Here is a 19,846-nt window from a genome sequence, read left to right as displayed (position 1 = left end):
TACAGTCAGACAAGTTTAATCTACTGCGTCTTTTTGAAAGTCCCTCAGGATCACGGATGAATTTGTCCAAGTTCTGAGATGACTGATGAGATCGATAAGGGAGCAGTTGACTCTTTTCACACAGGAGCCTGACAGGGCAAGGAAGTGGGTGGTGTGTGAGGAGATGTGCTCCTTCCACAGTTTATGCAGGGTTTCTGGGTGCTTGCGATAAATGGACTCCGAGTTCTCAGTGCCATCCTGAATGTTGCCTTGCCATTTTGAGTAGACATGAGCCAGAGGATTCAAGAGACAGTGAGACTGCTGCATTTTTTTCCAAGCAAGCTTTGAATGCATCCTCAACCCAAAATGTCAGCACTTCTATCTCCCTCACAAATGCTGCTCTGTTAGCGGATTCCCTCACCGCTTTGTCTCTTGCTTCAGAGTCTCTTCAGAGTCTTTTGAGTCTCTATGAATCTTTTCCACTGTTCACCAAATAATCTCTTCCTGTGACAGACCTCAGAATAGAGCACTACTTCAGGCTTTCTGCCTTTCGGCATGCAAATTCCATGGCCTGACAAACAGGACCTCGGGCTAGGAAAGGTACAAATGATGGCTTGCTTTCCAGTAATTATAGGAATCACATGTCTGTAAGGCATAGAACCGGAATTAGGCCATTCAGCTCATTGAGTCTGCTCTGCCATTAAATTATGGCTGATTTATTATCCCTGTCATTCTCCTGCCTTCTTTCTGTAATGTTTGATGCCCTTACTAATCAAGAACTTATCAATCTCCGCTTTAAATATACCCAATGGCTTGGCCTCCACAGCCATCTGTGGCAATGAATTCCTCAGATTCATCACCTGCTGGCTAAGGAATTTTCTCCTCATCTGTTCTAGAGGGATGTACCTTTATTCTGAAGCTGTGCATTCTAGTCCTAGTGCCGCACCTCTCCCCCCTATTTTAGGAAACATCCTTTCCACATTGACTCTATCCAAGCCTTTCAATATTCAGTCGGATTCAATGAGATATGAGGTGGACAATGGAACAAACTGAACAGAAATCAGAAATCTTATTACACTTCCATAGTACTGATATGCTAGGTAATGAAGTTCTAATCATTATTGATCATCTTCCGTACAAATATACAAAGCAATATGGGAGCAAATGCGAATGAAATAGATTCCATTTATTAAATCCTAACACATCCGATATTAAACATAACAATAACAACGTTATGATAATTTGTCTACATACTCACCCTTCCTCCCCAACAAATGTAACATAGAGTTTATTTCTTTGAAGGTCTTTCCTGGAACAGCCCATAATTTGATTGAATGCATCTTCAAGCAAGTGATCCCTTCTGATGATCAACCTTTATTATTAAAAAAAATGGTGTTTACTTTTGAAAACGAGCAATACTAGAACAAGCCATACAAATCTTAATTTCGTCTCAAATGTGAAAGTAAATAAGCACTCAGTCAATATCTTGAACCCCAAGCTATTTACTTCTTGTGTTCTGGAGATGGTAAACACCTTTGGACAGATTATACTGCACTATCCTGGATGGATTGTTTTTTAAAGAGGTGTAATATAAACCCACCATCTCAGGATGATTCAATACTATGCAGAACAAATGGGTGAGAAAGGGAAAATAGAATCTTCTTCAAATCTAAAGAATGTGGTTTCTTATATTCATTGCTGTTGACAAATACTTTCTGATACACATAAAACAACAGAATAACATTCACACAGCACAAGAATCACTGGTCAAAAACATTGTGTCAAGTTCATAAAATTACAGACATTTCTATTAATTCCCCAACATTCACACCTCGATGCAATGCTGTCGTAATTTTAGCCCTGTAATTAACTCACTTTAATTTCCCTGGTCCTTGTCCATAGCCTTTATTTTCAAGCTTTCTGTAGAAGTTTCTGAGTTTAGCTTCGAAGTCCCTCTTGTAAGGGGCTGGAGCTCGGGCATTGGCTCGCTGGGTACCTGTAAAAAAAAAGGAAAATGTGTTTAAACTCAGCTCAAAATACCCTCATCAACCCCATGTCAAGACATCACAAGATTTGAAATTACTGACGTGTAGCAAAAAGTTCAACAATTGATGCTGCTGTTGCATGTCCCAGTCAGCTTTATATAAATTCTAAGATTTGTAAGCAACTAAATCAATCACTTCACTATAGTATTGATAAAGGATTCAATTTCAAAAAAATTAACCCATCTTTCTCTTTTAGATGCTGAATTAAATGGGAACTATGTATTTTCTGTTCTATCTCTGGCTTGACTCCAAAGAATACTCCATGAAGCAAGGAGATAAGAACAGGCCAGTCTTTTATAACTGAGGGCCACTGGAAATTCTTCTATCAATAGGTAGTGAATCTCAGGCCTTTTCTGTCCTCCAATGGTGTTGGAAGCAGATCATTTATAGATAAATATTTGAATGATTGAGGAATTGGGGGCTATGATGAACTGGCATGTTGAGTTGAGTTCAGCATTAATCAGCTATAGTCATACTGAATGGGCAGGACAGGGCAGGCTTGAAAGGCCTTGTAGCCTAGTCCCCCTCTATTCCTTTGTGCTCTAGTCCACTGTGCTACTGCGCACAACAGGAATGTTTCCATTCACTTGCCAATTTGAAAGTGTAAAAATTAGCTTGGAAGATGGTTTAACAGGAAAAAGTTATTGGGTTAATTTTCTCATATTGTTGGGTCTATGCTGAATCTATTTTTTTTTTGCTATCAAGTTGATGAAAGGAATCACCAGAGTCTTGCACTGCAAAGGCATAAGCTGGAAATACAGTAAATTCTTCTGGTCTTTATGCTATATTCTCTTCCAGAACCAATAATGAATGAAATAATTCAGAAAAATTCCAAGTATAAATTCAAGAAATCGGAAATAAAAACAGAAAATGCTGGAAGTACTCTGCAGGTCATGCAGTAATTATAGAGAGAATAACAGAGATAATGTTTAAGGCTAATGATCTTTATTTCCAGCACTTTTATGCTCTTAATCCAAGGTAAGCGAGTTAGAAGTTCACCGAATGGGTATCACAGCAACTGACTAGCTTTTTGTATCTCCTGATAAGAAAGCTTTGGATATCTTACTCAAAACAAATGGTAGCTGATAAAAAAATCAACATTTCATATTTTATTGCCAAAACATTTCACAGTGCAATACTCTCTGCAAATGTTCAGACCACCTTCATTGTTAGAGGAACTGCAAATGGCTGAATCTAGTCTTTAATTATGAAAGAAAACATGTGCAATCAACAAGTGAAGCCCTGTGCACTCACTATTCAAATCATTTCACAGAAATATCCAAAGTTGGAAAGTTCTCACATTTCAGTAAATTCTTTAATCCTTCCTCAAGTTGACTATAATACTATTATTTTCCCCACTCTTTTTAATTAAAAATTCATCTTGATAAATCAATAATAATGGCACTGTCACAGATAATAAAATATTTACAGGCCAAAATCTCTTGGCAATTGGGATTCCTTATTGTTCAATTCCAAGATTTGTAATTTAATTCACGCTTTCTAACTTTTCCTTCTGGATCCTTTACACCTTTACTTCTATTTGATCATTTCCCCCTATGAATTTTTCAACATCTTTCTTTAATTAAGAATGGCTTTACAATCAAACATACCAGCTAATCAGCATGGCTGATAAATTTCTCTACAGAAACTATGTTATTACTTTGTGCCGAAGAGAGGATTGCTCATATTTACATCTTGCACCAGACTTCATTACTTTTGTTGATATATGGTTAGGTTATCTTGCATTTACCTGGGGAATTCTGAGGTGATGATGCAGGGGATCCCCGTGGAGACTGGCAATAACTGGGGTGAAGTAAGGCATGAGGTGGCACGTAGGACATAATCTCATCTTCAAACAAGCTAAATAGGAGAGATGACAATGTACACATCATTACTTTTAAAGATATGCATTCCCTTTGTATAGTTTTTACAACTGCATCAGAATATTTTACATATTAAAATATTAATATGGGGCTCTGATGATTTTTCAATAATGATTTTTCTTTCTGATTTCAACTCTCGCCACAGATTTCCAGACCTGGAGTTTTTCAGGCACTTTTGGTTTTAGCTCTTCTCAGGCTTCCAGCTGGGTACAGGTATCGATTATAATCAACGTTTGTATGCCAAACTCTGCCTCCTTCATGAAGGTGGTGGAGTTTGTCATCGAAACCTCAGTTATAATCAATACCTGTATATGGCATCGACTCTATGTCTACTTGATATTCTTCTGTATGTGACTTGCCTATGTATTTTGTACAGTTGTCTCCCTGTTTCACTCTCACCCCAGTGCTTCTGCCATGTCTCCTCAATACATGTTTTCTTTCTTCCTTTTTAAATCTTTTAATTAATTTTAAACAAACATAAATGAAACATGAATACAGAGAGTTTGAAAGTACATAATTAACAGGTTAAGTATACATTCATATAGATGATAATCCATATATAATAACCTCCCAAACTCATAGTAATTACAAAAAAAGGGAGTAAATAAGAAGAAAAAAAATCCCCAAAAAAGAAGAAAAGAAAAAAATACTTAACCAACATGGGCCATTGCATTATGTCAAATATACACAGTAGCATCAATAACTCCACACCTCCATCCAAATAATTAAGGATAATAGAAGCAGGGTTTAGGAAAAGTCAGTTGAACTGATATGAAAATGTTGGATAAATGGTCTCCAAGTTTCTTCAAATTTAACTGAAGAATCAAAGACAACACTTCTAATTTTTTCTAAGCTCAAACGAGAGATAGTTTGAGAAAACCACTGAAATATAGTTGGAGGATTAATTTCTTTCCAGTTCAATATGATAGATCTTCTAGCCATTAATGTAACAAATGCAATCATCCGTCGAGCTGAGGGGGATAAACAAATATTATCCACCATTGGTAAACCGAAAATTGCAGTAATAGGTTGCGGTTGCAATTTGATATTCAGAACTGTTGAAATAATACCGAAAGTATCTTTCCAATAATTTTGCAAACAAGGGCAAGACCAAAACATGTGGGTCAATGAAGCTACTTCAGAATAACATCTGTCACAGGTTAGATTAACATAAGAGTAAAATTGAGCAAGTTTATCCTTGGACACGTGAGCCCTATGTACAACCTTAAATTGTATTAGGGCATGTTTAGCAGAAATAGAAGAGGAATTGACTAATTGTAAAATCTTCTCCCACTGCTCAGTGGGTATAAGACAATGAAGTTCTTTTTCCCATTCCTTCTTAATTTTTTCTGATACTTCTGGCTGTATTTTCATGATCATGTTATAAATGGTGGCTACTAAACCCTTCTGGCAAGGATTCAGAGCTAAAAAAATTTCCGTAATGTCCATTGGACATAATTTCGGAAAAGACCAACATATTATTCAAGAGATTTCTAACTTGCAAATATCTAAGGAGTTTTAGGTAAATTATATTTATTAGATAGCTGTAAATACTTATTAAATATTTACAGAAGCCTAAGAAGGAGGATGGTTTGGCTTTGCCAAACCTGAGATTTTACTATTGGGCAGTCAATATTCCATATTTAATATTTTGGACACAAGAATCGATTATAGCATCTTGCCCACAATGGGTAAACTTGGAATGTAAATCTGTACAAGACTTTTCATTGTTTTCAATTCTAGGATCTTCACTTCCTTTTTCTTTATCTAAATTGAATAAACAAATAACTAATCCCATAGTTAAACATACATTGCGAATATGGTTTCAATTTCGTAAATTTTTTGGCTTGAATAAGTTTATCTTATCAAGCCCTATTATATTTAACTTTTTTTTTGACCCTCTTATATGGATCAAGCCTTTGTATTATGGAAAACAAAAGGTATAACATGTTTTCGTGATCTATTTTTAGATAATAGTTTTATGTCCTCAATACATGTTTTATAATGCTTTTGACTTCTGCTCTGTTTAGAGGGATCTATTATAAACAATTTGAGTGATTTTTTAGCTTTTTCATTACCCTCCACACCACAATAAACAGGAACCCAAAGAAAGTTTACTTCTACCCCATTTTTGGTCAGTGTATATAACTTGCATAGAAAAAAAACCTCAATGGCCTAATTTTGCTCCTGTGTCTTAAATTTGCTAGAAACTCCTTATAATAACCACAAAAAAAAAGTCAAATGAATTTTTCACTATAGGAACTTCTGGTCAAAGAACCTTTTTGTCTATTTTTGTACACGTCTGCTATTTTGCTAACAGGGTGAGAGGTCCATCAACGGATGTAGATAGTAGGCAGGAAATCAATGTTCCTTCAGATTATAAGTTCTTTGTTCCAATCAATAGTTGCCACAGTGATTGAAGTAAACTCAAAAGTAAAATACAAAACTACATTGGTCATGTTACACTATTTACTCTGAACAATTGGACATATTTGAAATATTTTACAGAGAAAATAATCTGAACTTTTATTAAACAATTCACAAATAGAGATACAATAGGCGGTGAAGTCAACAAATGCCAAAATCTAAGTGAATGAACACCATACTGCCCATGGTTAACTGTCTGAATCAACTGTTTCAATAACTCAATGCAAGTGTTGTCCTGTTTCACTATTTTATTCCTTTTTTGGGCAGCACTCCAATATGAACAGGCAGGCTCTAAATAGACCCTGTATATACTTCAATTCATGCTATCAAAATACAATCATCCTGAGGCTATTTTCCCCATAACAATTTTTCTTTCAACTCAATGTTGAAGTCTATCTTTTGCCTATCAGGATCATGCTGACAGCAAGAGTCTGCAAAAAAACATCAGTACCGTTTTTTAAAAATTTCTTTCCTTATTCACTTCAACTCTCCAGATTCTCTCATCTACACAGTTACAATTTATCTACCACTGTGACAAATCTCACCTGGTCCCTCAACACCAGCTCCATAGCAAAGAAAGCCCAGCAGCGCCTCTGCTTTCTGCGAAGGCTGAGGAAAGTCCATCTCCCACCCCCCCATCCTCACCACATTCTACAGGGGTTGTATTGAGAGCATCCTGAGCAGCTGCATCACTGCCTGGTGCGGAAATTGCACCATCTTGGATCGCAAGACCCTGCAGAGGATAGTGAGGTCAGCTGAGAAGATCATCGGGGTCTCTCCTCCCACCATCACAGATATTTACACTACACGCTGCATCCACAAAGCAAGCAGCATTATGAAGGACCCCACGCACCCCTCATACAAACTCTTCTCCCTCCTGCCGTCTGGGAAAAGGCACCGAAGCATTTGGGCTCTCATGACCAGACTATGTAACAGTTTCTTCCCCCAAACTATCAGACTCCTCAATACCCAGCCTGGACTGACACCTTACTGCCCTATTGTCCTGTTTATTATTTATTGTAATGCCTGCACTGTTTTGTGCACTTTATGCAGTCCTGGGTAGGTCTGTAGTAGTTGTTGTTTTTTTTTCTCTGTGTTGTTTTTTATGTAGTTCTGTCTAGCTTTTGTACTGTGTCATGTAACACCATGGTCCCAAAAAACGTCGTCTCATTTTTACTATGTACTGTATATAGCAGTTATGGTCAAAATAACAATAAAAGTGACTTGACTTGACTTGAACACCTTTGGGATGTTGGAGGACACTAAAGCATCTGAAAACCTACACAGTCACAGGGATAATCTACAAACTCCTTACACATAGCACCAGAGGTCAGGATTGAACTAAGTTGCTGTGCCAGTAGCTCTACTCACTGTATCCCAGGACCACGCACAAACATGATCACAGCTTTCCCCATTACCTCATCTTCCAGCCTCCACCACTACCTTCCCCTTCCCCCACCTGCCCATCATCTCTTCATTCGGTTCCATCATTCACTGACTTGTAAAGTATCAAAAGCAATGAGGGAGATTGAAACATCGAGGCAAATGCAGAAGGTGAGCATCATCTGCCTGCCTTTTGATCGCTCTGCTATTAGAGAAGAGAAAGCCTGGAGAATGGTATTCAAGTTTTCTGTGTTTTGGATATGGACTTGGTCTATAGGTTTTTTTCCCAGTCTTATAGTTTTTTTTATATTCTGTGTATTTCGCCCGATCTTTCTCCTTTTTTTGTGCAGGGAGGGGGATTTGGGGGTTGATGTGCCTGTTCTGTTTTGTTCATTCTTTTGTGCGAGAGGAAGGATTTGGGGGTTGATGTGCCTGTCCTGTTTTGTTCATTCTTTTGTGCGAGAGGCGGGATGATTGTGCTGCCTTTCTTTTCTTTTTTGACTACCCAGAAAAGAAGAATTTCAAAGTTGCATACTTTTGACAACAAATGAACCTTTGAAGTGAGTCTTTTGGCATGAAATTATGTCTTTAAATCTGACATCATATACATGCATCCAGATGGCAACAAAACACCCCCCTGTGTTAATGTCCGACACGATGCAGGATTCTAGACAGAGAGCTCTCCAACAGCGGTTAGAAGTTCCTTTGTTGGCATAATCCTGGACTGATAACCCGCACTTACCTTAACAGCATAACAAGATCTGCATCACTGGATAATCGCCCAAGTCCGCTCGTCCCTTCGCTTCTGATGAACTGTATCTTGTCCCTATGGAAATATCCAAAGAATCCAATAATATCCTCAGAATACAAAAGAGTACACATCATGCAAACAACCAAGCACAGGACAGATGAGGTAAGGGTCAGTCGTGATTACAAATGAGGCTGCAAACACTGTTTGATACAGGCGGGATGCAACACTAGTGTGTCTAAGAGTCACTCATTTCAGCATTGGCTTCCTGTCATGGAAGAATTTTGCGCTGCTTCTTTTCACTGACGCCCTTCCTGCTTTCAGCAGCTCGTTTCTGGCAGCAAAACTGATTTATGAGCTCACTGACAAAACTCCTACAAAATTATAATCATCCATCCAAATCAGTGACTAGGTGTAAACTTGCTTCATTTTGCATTGGTGTGGCAGAGTATTTACAAAACTGGGAAACTTGTTTTTTTTTAAAAAAAAGGACAACCAATATTGATAGGTTATCATCTTTTATTTAAGACAGTATCAGTTGCACCCACACAAATAATCCCCACTTTTCCCATTACTCACTTGTTCTGGATGAATTGAACTGCAGAAACTATGCAAACACATATACAGCCAATTTTTACTGCCATTTCTGCAAAGCTACCATTATTTTAGCAGGGCAAATCTCATTTATCAATAGTGCAAATCTGTCTGAGTTATATATCAAATGCATGTAGCATAATCACAGCTGTGGAAGACAATGCATGTAGTTTTGCTGGTAAGATACCAAACAGAGGAGTCCGTGTTCACTATGTGCAGTTCTGCCCATGCCAATGATACTTTTTGTGGAATTATGTCATGCCAGGTGAGTATTTCAAATCATGAATTAGACTTACCTCATCACATTGAAAACATGGAAAGGACATTAACATGTGAGGACAAAGTGAACTGGGTCACTTTGTATTGTGGGTCTTAAGGCACTTATAGACAAAAAACTGAAATAAAAATCCAAGACTACCAATAAAACTATGCTTTACACTTTAAAACAAATAAATTTAAAAAGAAATAAGATGAGCACATCATTAATTCACTATCTCTATTACCTATTGCCAAACCAACAATACAATCTGAAATTTTCCAGATTGAATCATATCGCTTGATGGATTCGCTAATTTAAAAAAATCCAACTTTGTACCATACTGCGCTAAAGTCTTAGGCACTCTAGATTTTTTTAAATATAAATTTTGTTTTAGATGTTTATTTTTTGTCTTCTGCATTAGTGTCTCAGTAGAAAAGACCAAATTTTAGGTTTCCAAACATTCATTTTCCAAAGAATTTAATGTTACAGAGGATTGTTTATATTTTGTTAAAGAAAGTAACATGTTAACTAATAGACCACATTTCAAATTAAGAAATGATCACTTTGTAGGGGTGTACCCAGTGCATGATTAAACGGGATGCTAATGACCAGTGGTATAATAAATTGAGTGAACTAAACTAATTAACTGAAATAGAAGTGGTGTAGAAAAAGTCAAACTGGGCAATGGACAACCAAACTAAAAGGTAAGGGTGGGGCAGGTAACACAGTTTAACCTTCAAATCATCAATTCTTACACCATAGCAAGAGCGAGCCTTGCAAACTCCTGTGACAGCAAACTCCTTCAAGGAGTGTCAAGTTCTTCTGAAGAAGCACAAAGAAACAGGCAGGGTTGAGGACCAAAAACACAGTGGTCAGCCACTGAAAATGAGTGTAGCAGACAAGAGATACATCAAACTGACGCCCCTTCTAAATCAGAAAAATTCTAGCACTGCTCTCAACTCTGAACTCACAGAAACCATTGGAACCCAAGTACACCCCTCTACAGTCAGGAGAAATCTTGTCCGAAGTAGTCTTCATGGAAGAGTTCCAAAAAGCTATTCCTCGGAAATGGAAACAAAGCTAAGAGACACACCTATACACAAAAGCACAAGGTCTGTGGTGCCAAACAAAGGCAGCAAATACACTGGACTGATGAGTAGAGGTTTGAAATTCTTGGCTCAGGCAGAAGGTAGTTTGTCCATAGAAGAGCAGGAGAGGGTTACATGGATGAGTGTCTGCTGGAATGAAGCACAGCGGAGGTTCCCTGCAGGCTTGGGGCTTCATTTCTGCAAATGGAGTTTTTGATCTGGTCAGAATCCTCAAAGCTGAGGAGTACACGCAGATTCTCATCCATTATGCAGTACCATCAGGGACACGAGTGGTTGGTCCCAACTTCATTCTGCAGCAGGATAATCACACCAAACACATGGCCAAGGTCATAAGGAACTATCTGCTACAAAAAGAGTAAGAAGTTTTGCAACAGATGGTACAGCCTCCACGGAGCACTGATTTCAACATCATCAAGGCTGTCTGGGATTACCTGGAGAGACAGAAGGAAGCAAGACAGCCAATATCTGCAGAACTGTGGCAAATTCTCCAAGATGCTAGGAACAACCTACCAGTCGATTTTTTTATAAAACGGCACATGTGTAGCTAAGGGAATTGAGGGAGTTTTAAAGGCAAAGGGTGGTCACTCCAAATACTGATTTGATTCAGTGTTGTTTTTTTACTGATTACCACTCTTTATAGTAATTTTTTGATATTTGGGAAGTTCTCATTTCATTACTTTTGGAAGTATCTTTGCTTTACAGAATTTTTTTAACATGCGCCTGTATGCGCATTGTATGCGCCTAGGGTTCACATTTTCTGTGGACAATCACTTTAAAATTTCGAGAGAATGAGACTGGCTTTTGGACACTGGTTGTGCTGCTATTGAGAGAGAGAGGGGGGAGGCATCCAGTGCAAATGAGAGAGAGAGAGACAAGATTTAATGTTATGGTTCCTCGGCTGATTGTTTACTTTTCTCCAAGGACACTTTTGCCTGCTTGTTAAGATTCCTGCAGAGAAGGAGTGCCAAGGGTGGGGGGTTGGCTTGGGTACAGACACACCCAACCCTGAGAAACCAGGCAAACGATTTACTGATCATAACTGAATGCTCTGGTGTTTCCCACTCCCTCCCCCCTTCTCACCCATGTTTCCATTCTCCCTGCTCCCCCTTCCCCCCCCCCCCCCCCGAGTCTCTCCATCCACAATAGAGACCCATATTGGAATCAGGTTCATCACCATTCACATATGTATTGTTTCTTTTCCTGTGGCAGTACAGTGCAATACATAAAATTACTACAGTACCATGCAAAAGTCTTAGACACCCTAGCTGTATATACGTGCCTAAAACTTTAGCCCTGTACAATACATTGCCTGTTTCTACTCTTAAAAAATGAAGTTCCACCTTCTCTCAGCACAGTCATTAAAAATTCTTCTCTTTTAATTGACTCATAATATTTTCACTGATGTAGGTTTCATTTCCCAATATGTGAATCAGAATAAATTTGCAGATATAAATGGAGTTACAAAGAGGGACTCTTCATTTGGAATTCATACAGCCTCAAGCTAGATTTTGGGAAGGACACAAATGGACAATGATATACTGTATATTTTTGTTATATCCTTTTGCTGACTCCAGTGCCCTCTCCTGCCTCCACCTTTCATTTTCATCCCCATGTAACCCCACTTCAATGAACTTTGACGTCAACACAACACTGAGCTCAGCTTCAGAAGTCCTTACTTTCACTTCCACTTCCTCAGCAGGAGATTTCACCTCCTGGAGGATCCTCCATCTTAAAATAATACTTTCCAACCACCTGGGAAACTATTCCTGACCACTTACCCTCTCGTACAGCTTGCAAAATCCCAACATTGTATCACTGTTTCCATTCCGCACTGCTTCCTTTAACCAATACACTGTGAATATGCGACACACCAATTTGTCATCAAACAGAAGAGTGTAGTGACTGACCTTCAGCTCGTGTGGCTGTATGCCATTTCTCTGACACCATCTCCTATGCCCCCACTTTCCCACCCCGCCCCCACATCCCATAGACCACAACCCCAGCACAAAATATCAGAACACCATGACCAGATTTTTCAAGTACTCTATCTCTGCCTCTCAGGCGTTTCATGGCCCTGCACCTCTCCCTCGTGCCTCATCACAGACTTCTATTTCTGCTGTCCCTTGCCATCCCATTAAAACTTGGCTTCGAACTTTTCTAGTTCTGGCAGGAGTTCACCAAAGTAAAGGTTAACTCTTCACTATCTGATTTACTGAGTGGTTCTAATTTAATTTCATGGCATTGAAAAGGTGACCCACACTCTAATTAAGCTATTTGACTGATTCTTCACCGTTTTAAAATACGACACTGAGCATTGCAAGTATTTATTACATTAAAATTAAAGCATTAAGTCAATAAACACACAATTACGGAGAATAAAATGGTCCTAATATAAGAGCATAAGAACTAGGAACAGGAGTAAGCCACCTGGCCCATCGAATCCATTCCTCCATTCAATAAGATCATGGCTGACCATGACTGTGGCTTCGCTCCACTCATCCGCCTTTCCCTCATAATCCTCAATTTCCCCACTATATATAAAACTATATGCCATGTGAAAATTTTGATTAGAAAATTATTTAAGGGGAATACATAACTAATGCAAAAGTAGTTATTACAAATGATACTAAAATAGCAAAATCTTCTCCATCTTTTATACCACTTTAATACTGCAGTGCTGAGAATCTTGTTCCCACATCGGATTCAATAACTAAATAAGCAAGACAAATATAATTTCCAAGAGGCAAAGTAACTTAAAACAATAACTGAAATTGTGCAACACTGCTGGGAAACAGTCTATAAGCTTTTCAATCTGTCTGGCATTTAAGGTAAAATAATCAGCCCTTACATTCATTAAAATATAGTCACTTTCCATAGACCTTATATTCTTTTAAATATAATCACTTTCCACAAACTACCAAAGAACATAAATAAATGACAAGATGAATTCACTAAATGACCAAAATCATCATCCAACAAAACAGCAAAATCTGGACCCAGCTAGAAAACCCAGTGTCTTGTGCACTAGACCAAATTTTTAATTTTGTAAGTTACATCCTTGTTGTTAATTCACATCATGTTAAATTTAAAATACCTCCCTATTGCCGTAGAAAAGCAACATGCATCATCAAAGATCTTCACCACCCAGGCAGTGCTCTTTTCTCATTGTTGTAGAAGGTACAGATGCCTCAGGACTCGCACTACCAGGTTCAAGAATAGTCACTACACCTCAACCATCAGGCTCTTGAACAAGAGGGGATAATTACACTCATTCTATTTCTGGTGTTCCCACAACCAATGATTTCACTGGACTCAAATGACTCTTTATCTCATTATTTCATGCTCTTGTTATTTATTGCTATTTATTTATATTTGCATTTGTACAGTTTGTTGCCTTCTATGCTCTTGCTCTTTTATTGATCCTGTTTACAGTTACTGTTCCAAAGATTTGCTGAGTATGCCCAAAGGAAAAAGAATCTCAGGGTTGTATGTGGTGACATGTATGTACTCTGATAATAAATTTTACTTTGAACATCGAAACATGCGTTATCAGAAGATGCATTGACGGAATGTGAATGTGTCTGGTTAATTGCTAACCCTTGAACCGCTGCCATTGGTGAAGATGTTCCCACAATGCTACCTGAGAGGAAGGAAGCTCGTTGGGCACACAGTAGTGTAGCAGTTAGCGTGATACTTTACAGCAGCAGTGATCTAGGTTCAATTCCCACCACTCTCTGTAAGAAATTTGTACATTCTCCCTGTGACCGTGTGGGTTTCCTCAGGTTCTCTAGTTTCCTCCCACATTCTAAAGACTTATGGGTGAGTGTTATAAAGTTTGGGCACGCTATGTTGGCACTGGAAGCTTGATGATGCTCGTGGGCAGCCCCAAGCACATCATCAGACCCTGTTGGTCATTGAAGCAAACAAATTTCACTGTACATTTCAATCTACAGAACATGCGATGAATAAAGCTGATCTATCTAATCTAACTATCTTTGATTTTGGCTGCTCTTGTTCTTTTCAGTGACAGTTTAAGTTATGATGTCAAAGAAGCTTTGGCCAGACTGCTGTATATATTTTACTGACTTCTCTATTTACAAATCAGGAGAAAAACAGGCTAGTGGCTCCCAGAAGGACTACGATTGATGCAAGAGCCCAATGCAAACACACCCATATTATTACAGGAGGCATATTCATATTCATAACTCTCAAGGGTTGTTGATTTCAGACATACATCTGCGAGGAGGTTAACACAGATAGGCAGGACATCAGAGAATCAGAAAAGCACCAGAGCATTCTTGTGCACCTCTGATTTGTTGGAGATTTAAAGGCACAGAAACATGTCAGAGACAACAGAGCCTGCAACAAAAGATTAAATAGAAGCCAGTGTCTGACAGAAAGATACAATTTCAGTAATGGGGATCTGAAATTGCCCATACTGCTATTAAAAACTGTGATGGACAGCACTCGGTAAACACACTCCTTACACACACACACACACACACACACACACACACACACACACACACACACACACACACACACACACACACACACACACACACACACACACACACACACACACACACACACAGTCATTCTGCTATCGTTGCACTGAGTGAACACACTTCAATGTCTTCCCTGGTATATTCTCACTGTGGGTCCTAAATCGAGCTGATGCGCTTAGGTTGGCTTTATGGTGCCTTTCCCGTCATAAAGGGTGGAATATTCCATTTCTTTAGTAACGGGCATGTGCAAATGTGTATATGTTGTTTGTATACTGTATTTAAGGTAGATATTTCTGTTTATTTTGTAATATGATTGTAACTACATTATGGGGTGCATCATACTCTAATTCATGTCTAGTCTTAAGTTAACTTTGTTGGTAATTAAAGAAAGTGAGTGCCAAATAAAAAGAAGCTCTTCACCCTCAGTGAGGGAGAGATAGAGGCTGCCAGAAGTTCACATTGAACAAAAATAGAATGGAGCTATTACTGTGTTTTCTGGTGGATATCTTTTTGTAAATATTGGCTGTTTTTGCTCATTTCTGTAAGTTTGATTTTTGATGTACCTAACAGACACCCTTGCACTAAAGTGCTAAGTGATTCCAGCTATTTTTTCCTTTGGTCAAAACCCACGTATCAAACTAAAACCCTCCGAAATCAGAGGTTCTGGAAACAGAAGGCCTAGAAATGAATTATAATTGAAAGACCTATTCAGAATAGTTTTGTGCAGAGTTAAGTGTCACAAGCCCACCCTGCTAAACAAAACAAAGCCACCCCAATTCTCGCCAGACGGTACGGTGGCAGAGAGGAGTTGGTGCTGAGGAGAAACTGGATGGTCCAGCACAAGGGAGGGGAAGAGGGAAGAAGCAGCATTGCAGGAGACAGGATGCTGGTAAAGGAGAAGAGAATGACATTGGGGGATGGGGATGGAGGGAGTAGAGAGATGGGGATCTAGGGGTTAGTAGAGAGAAGGGGGAGTTGGACAAGGAAGGGAGAGGTGAGAGTAAAGGATATACTGAGTAGGGAGTAGAGACAGAGGGAGGTAGAAAGAGCAGTGAGGGAGAGAAAGAATGAAGGAGAGAAGAGAGAGAGAGAGAGAGAGAGAGAGAGATGAAAAAGTGGTGAAGGAGAGAAGGGATTGTGTGGAAGAAAATCAAGTAGGCTGCTGGATAGAACTTCTTAAGTCTTGCTCTGGAAATCTTCGTGTTATACACATCCATTCCACAAAATGTAGTGGTCTACCTTATAAGTGATAATATTGATTATAGAGGGCAAAAATAAAAGGCTTTTTATTGAACAGTTTATATCATGTGATGTAAATAGATTCAGATTTGCTTAATTTATTACTTAAATCTAACGATTGCAGAACATTCCACTACATTTTTCCAGCCACCCACACTAATATCAATAAGTGAAACTGTTATGTTACTTCTGTAGTTTAATTTTACTTCATAGACTGCAAACATAAAAGCTAAATTCTGTACTACTAAACTCCTTAAAAAGGAGCTTTACTTTTGATTGAACTAAGTCAGTTATGTCCATGCCCCCTTCATCCTGAAACACTATTTGTTAAGCTACTCTGAGTTGGAGTATTGAGCTTGCCATCCCGGTCTAACCACCACAGTTACTACATTACACATTCATACTGGTTGGCCAGATACCAGCTCTCAATTGTAACCCTGCCTACGGAGGGGCAGGAGGAATTGCTGCACATCAGCCAGCCAGCACCGAACAATAAATATTGTCGCTACGGCTCTTCCAAAAAAGGTAATTTAATATTTGGCAAAGTCTGCTGAGCTCACAACGAACGGTAAAGTGATGCTTTCTTGCAGCATTTCAATTTACTGCTGACACTGATGGTGCCATCATGTGGTGGGGATATTTGAAATGTAAATTGGGAGCATCCATACAACCCGTTCATTACAACGATGTTATTACCTGATTCCTGATTCTGATTCATTACTCTGAGGTGCAGCTCAAGGACAGTTCATCGTAAATTTCAGTAAGTTAGTATAGAAATGATTCATAAAGTCAAGTTCTGGATAACTTAGGCAAAAGTAGTCAACCTTCACAGTGAAGAAAATGCCTCAGTGGAAGTATGATTTTTATTTCAATTCTGGGGAAACAACTAAGTTAACAGTGTGCACAGAATTAAAGGACTGAGCATAAAAGCATCAAAACAAGTTAAGGTTCAAAGGAATTTTTCTCCAAGATTTCTCGTTAACAAATCACAATTTATGTAATCTGTGTGTGCTTGGTTAACACCTTTTATACCAAAGTGAGATCATTAAGTTATTGTAGTTTAGTATAGACTGAAATCACTAGAAATTATGTGGGGCATGACGCGTCCTCAGCCACTGGCATAGCATAAATGCCACGCTAAGTAACATATCAGGGACAAATTGCTAATGAGGTAACAAGGATATGTATTTTTTCATCAAAAAAGGAATGCACCGAGTAGAATCCGTGTTTTGTGAAAAGAAAATGCTCAGTGGGCTTAAAGCAGTTTTATTCGCTCTTTCTTACACATGGCTGCAGGGCAGATGCAGGGGCTGAGATATTGGAGGGGTAACTGTACCAGAAAAATGTACAGCATCACATAACCAGCACCATCACTTGGACAATCAATGTGATTACCTGAGTGAGTGATTCCTGATAAGGTCTGGTTGGCGCTCTTGAAGAATTTCAAAGATGTTTGGTTGACGCAGAAATGCTACAATTTTATCATTGTAAGCTGAAAACAACAGAATATCTCATCAGGTCAGGGATTATAAAATGGAGAATGCTGAACTGATCTATAAATTGGAGCAATTGAAATGACTCAACATATAGAGAAAGATTCATACCATCTACTTAAAACCAAATCTGTCTCTTTTATTGGAACTTGTTGCTTGAAGATACATTAACCAAAGTTAAGAAAATTAATGTCATGATGGACCGAACCCCTTCTCCCATCTGACTTCTATCTATTGTCCATACACTTTGGTAAAAGGGAGAGGAGGCCTGCTTGAAAAGGAAAGTTCCTCTGCGTAATCTAGACATGAATTTCACAACAAAATGTCTCCCCGATTTCTCGATCAGTATCTGGGGCACCAACCAATGCAAAATCCTGTCCCACCACTCTGAGCTGCAGGCCTCAGCCTTTACAGATTAAAATGCAATACATCGAACAAGTCTTTGCATCACCACATAAGTCAAATAATAATCTTGAATCAGGTAGATAATAACAAAAAATTACTGACATCCAAAATCAGTATATTAATAATTATTCTTGTTCATTCCTGAATAACCCCAGTTACATGAAGTTATGCAGTGACAGAAGACTAATCTGATTACTTCAAAAGCATAGGTTCATGGAATAAAAGTACCACAAAAAACTTTGGCTCGGTATTAAACCAAAGTACCTGCTGACAAGCAAAGATTCTGGAGCAGGCTGCTCCAAAATGCAACCAGTGAAACTAGTAATAATCAGCATTGTTGAACTATGTGAAAGGAATATTTTAGGCTTATTCACTAATTACAAAAAAAGTGTAAACAAATTCAGAATTTTTTTGAAAATGCTCAGGTAATATTTTAGAATACAGGTACTTATGTGAGCACTTTGCAAGAAATCAAACCAAGAAACACCTAGCAAGCTCATTGTGATTCAAGATATAACAGACTAGATTAAATGACATGGATTCAATAGACATCAGGAGTCTCAAAAAATATTAATAGTTTGATACTGTTAAATTGTTTGATTTAAAAGAATCCGTGAAACATAAACTACTCAGAAGAAACCAACATCATTAACTTCATGTAAATAGGGTCAATAGCTGATGGATGTACCAAAATGTGTCCCTAATTCCTACTGAAAATATATGAAGTAAAATGAACAGTTTGAATAAAATCAAATACAATATGCGCCAAATAGTTATGGAAAATACTGAAGCTGTTCCATGTACATCAGAATTCCTTGGCCCAGGTGCTTTGATACACATTTTAAGTAAATGTTCACTCTGCTGGAACCCCTTAGGTGATTTACTGCCACCCTGTGGCTGGAAGCAGAAGCAACACAGAAACAGATAAGCAGAGGACTAAAGTGTAAAGCAAATGCCACATAACTACAGTATTCAATTGTGTTCAGAGGATGATGCTTTTTGCTGATGCTATGAATATTTGCTGACAAAGAAAGCCAATGTGAGGCATGACTGGACAATACTGGAACATCTTCAGGGTAAAGTATTTGTTGACATAAAATATATTTAAAATGAATTAACAAAATCTGTTACCCTTCAATAGACAGCATAATGAAAGTATTGGGAGGCAGCAGGATTTTATTGTTTGAAGCTCATTCCCACAATGGCCCTTCAAATCATCAGCTGTACATATCTGCATGAAGTAACAAGAGATGACTTACCAACTGGTACCAGGTCCTGACTGTGGTTTCGACTGATGGTGCCAAATGTACTGGATGGTCTGGGCATCACTGGGGGCCCTGGATGGCGAGAATCATCTGCCACCTAGCAGAAATAATCATTTAGTGGATACAAAACGCAATGATATATTCATGGGCAATATTTTAACTATTATTTCAACGGTTGACTAACCTGATGAATCAATTTTCATTTCTACATGCTAAATGCAATAAACTTAGGATTCCAATAGACTAACCCCCCACCTCTACCCTCACCTCAATTCCACTTCACTTCCATTTTCTAAAATGTCCTTTTCCACAAAGAATAAAGGCCATGAGATATAGGAGCAGAATTAGGCCATTCAGCCCACTGAATGGGCTCTTCCATTCCATCATGGCTGACCCATTATCCCTCTCAACCACATTCCTCTGCCTTCTTCCCGTAATCTTCGATGCCCCGACTATCACCCTCCTCTTTAAATATACTCAATGACGACCTCCATAGCCGACTGTGGCAA

At 38.5% G+C, this 19,846-nt stretch overlaps 1 protein-coding gene across 10 annotated transcripts in view; it reads right to left on the bottom strand.

Moving 5' to 3' along the window:
* Positions 1 to 19,846, bottom strand: part of LOC140728349 (E3 ubiquitin-protein ligase HECW2-like) — a 318,336-nt gene that overhangs the window by 67,518 nt on the left and 230,972 nt on the right. For all 10 annotated transcript variants that reach the window (XM_073046945.1, XM_073046950.1, XM_073046949.1 and 7 more), the window contains 6 exons: positions 19,332 to 19,434; positions 17,570 to 17,666; positions 8,460 to 8,543; positions 3,775 to 3,884; positions 1,855 to 1,975; positions 1,238 to 1,351 (listed from right to left, as the gene is read on the bottom strand). In XM_073046945.1, the coding sequence (XP_072903046.1) occupies positions 1,238 to 1,351; positions 1,855 to 1,975; positions 3,775 to 3,884; positions 8,460 to 8,543; positions 17,570 to 17,666; positions 19,332 to 19,434 (629 nt within the window). The remainder of the gene's footprint in view (positions 1 to 1,237; positions 1,352 to 1,854; positions 1,976 to 3,774; positions 3,885 to 8,459; positions 8,544 to 17,569; positions 17,667 to 19,331; positions 19,435 to 19,846) is intronic.

The sequence above is a fragment of the Hemitrygon akajei genome, chromosome 5 (genome assembly GCF_048418815.1).
Source record: "Hemitrygon akajei chromosome 5, sHemAka1.3, whole genome shotgun sequence".
NCBI classification, from domain to species: Eukaryota; Metazoa; Chordata; class Chondrichthyes; order Myliobatiformes; family Dasyatidae; genus Hemitrygon; species Hemitrygon akajei.
Note: the sequence above shows the minus strand (reverse complement) of the source record. Positions and strands in the feature narration are given on the sequence as shown.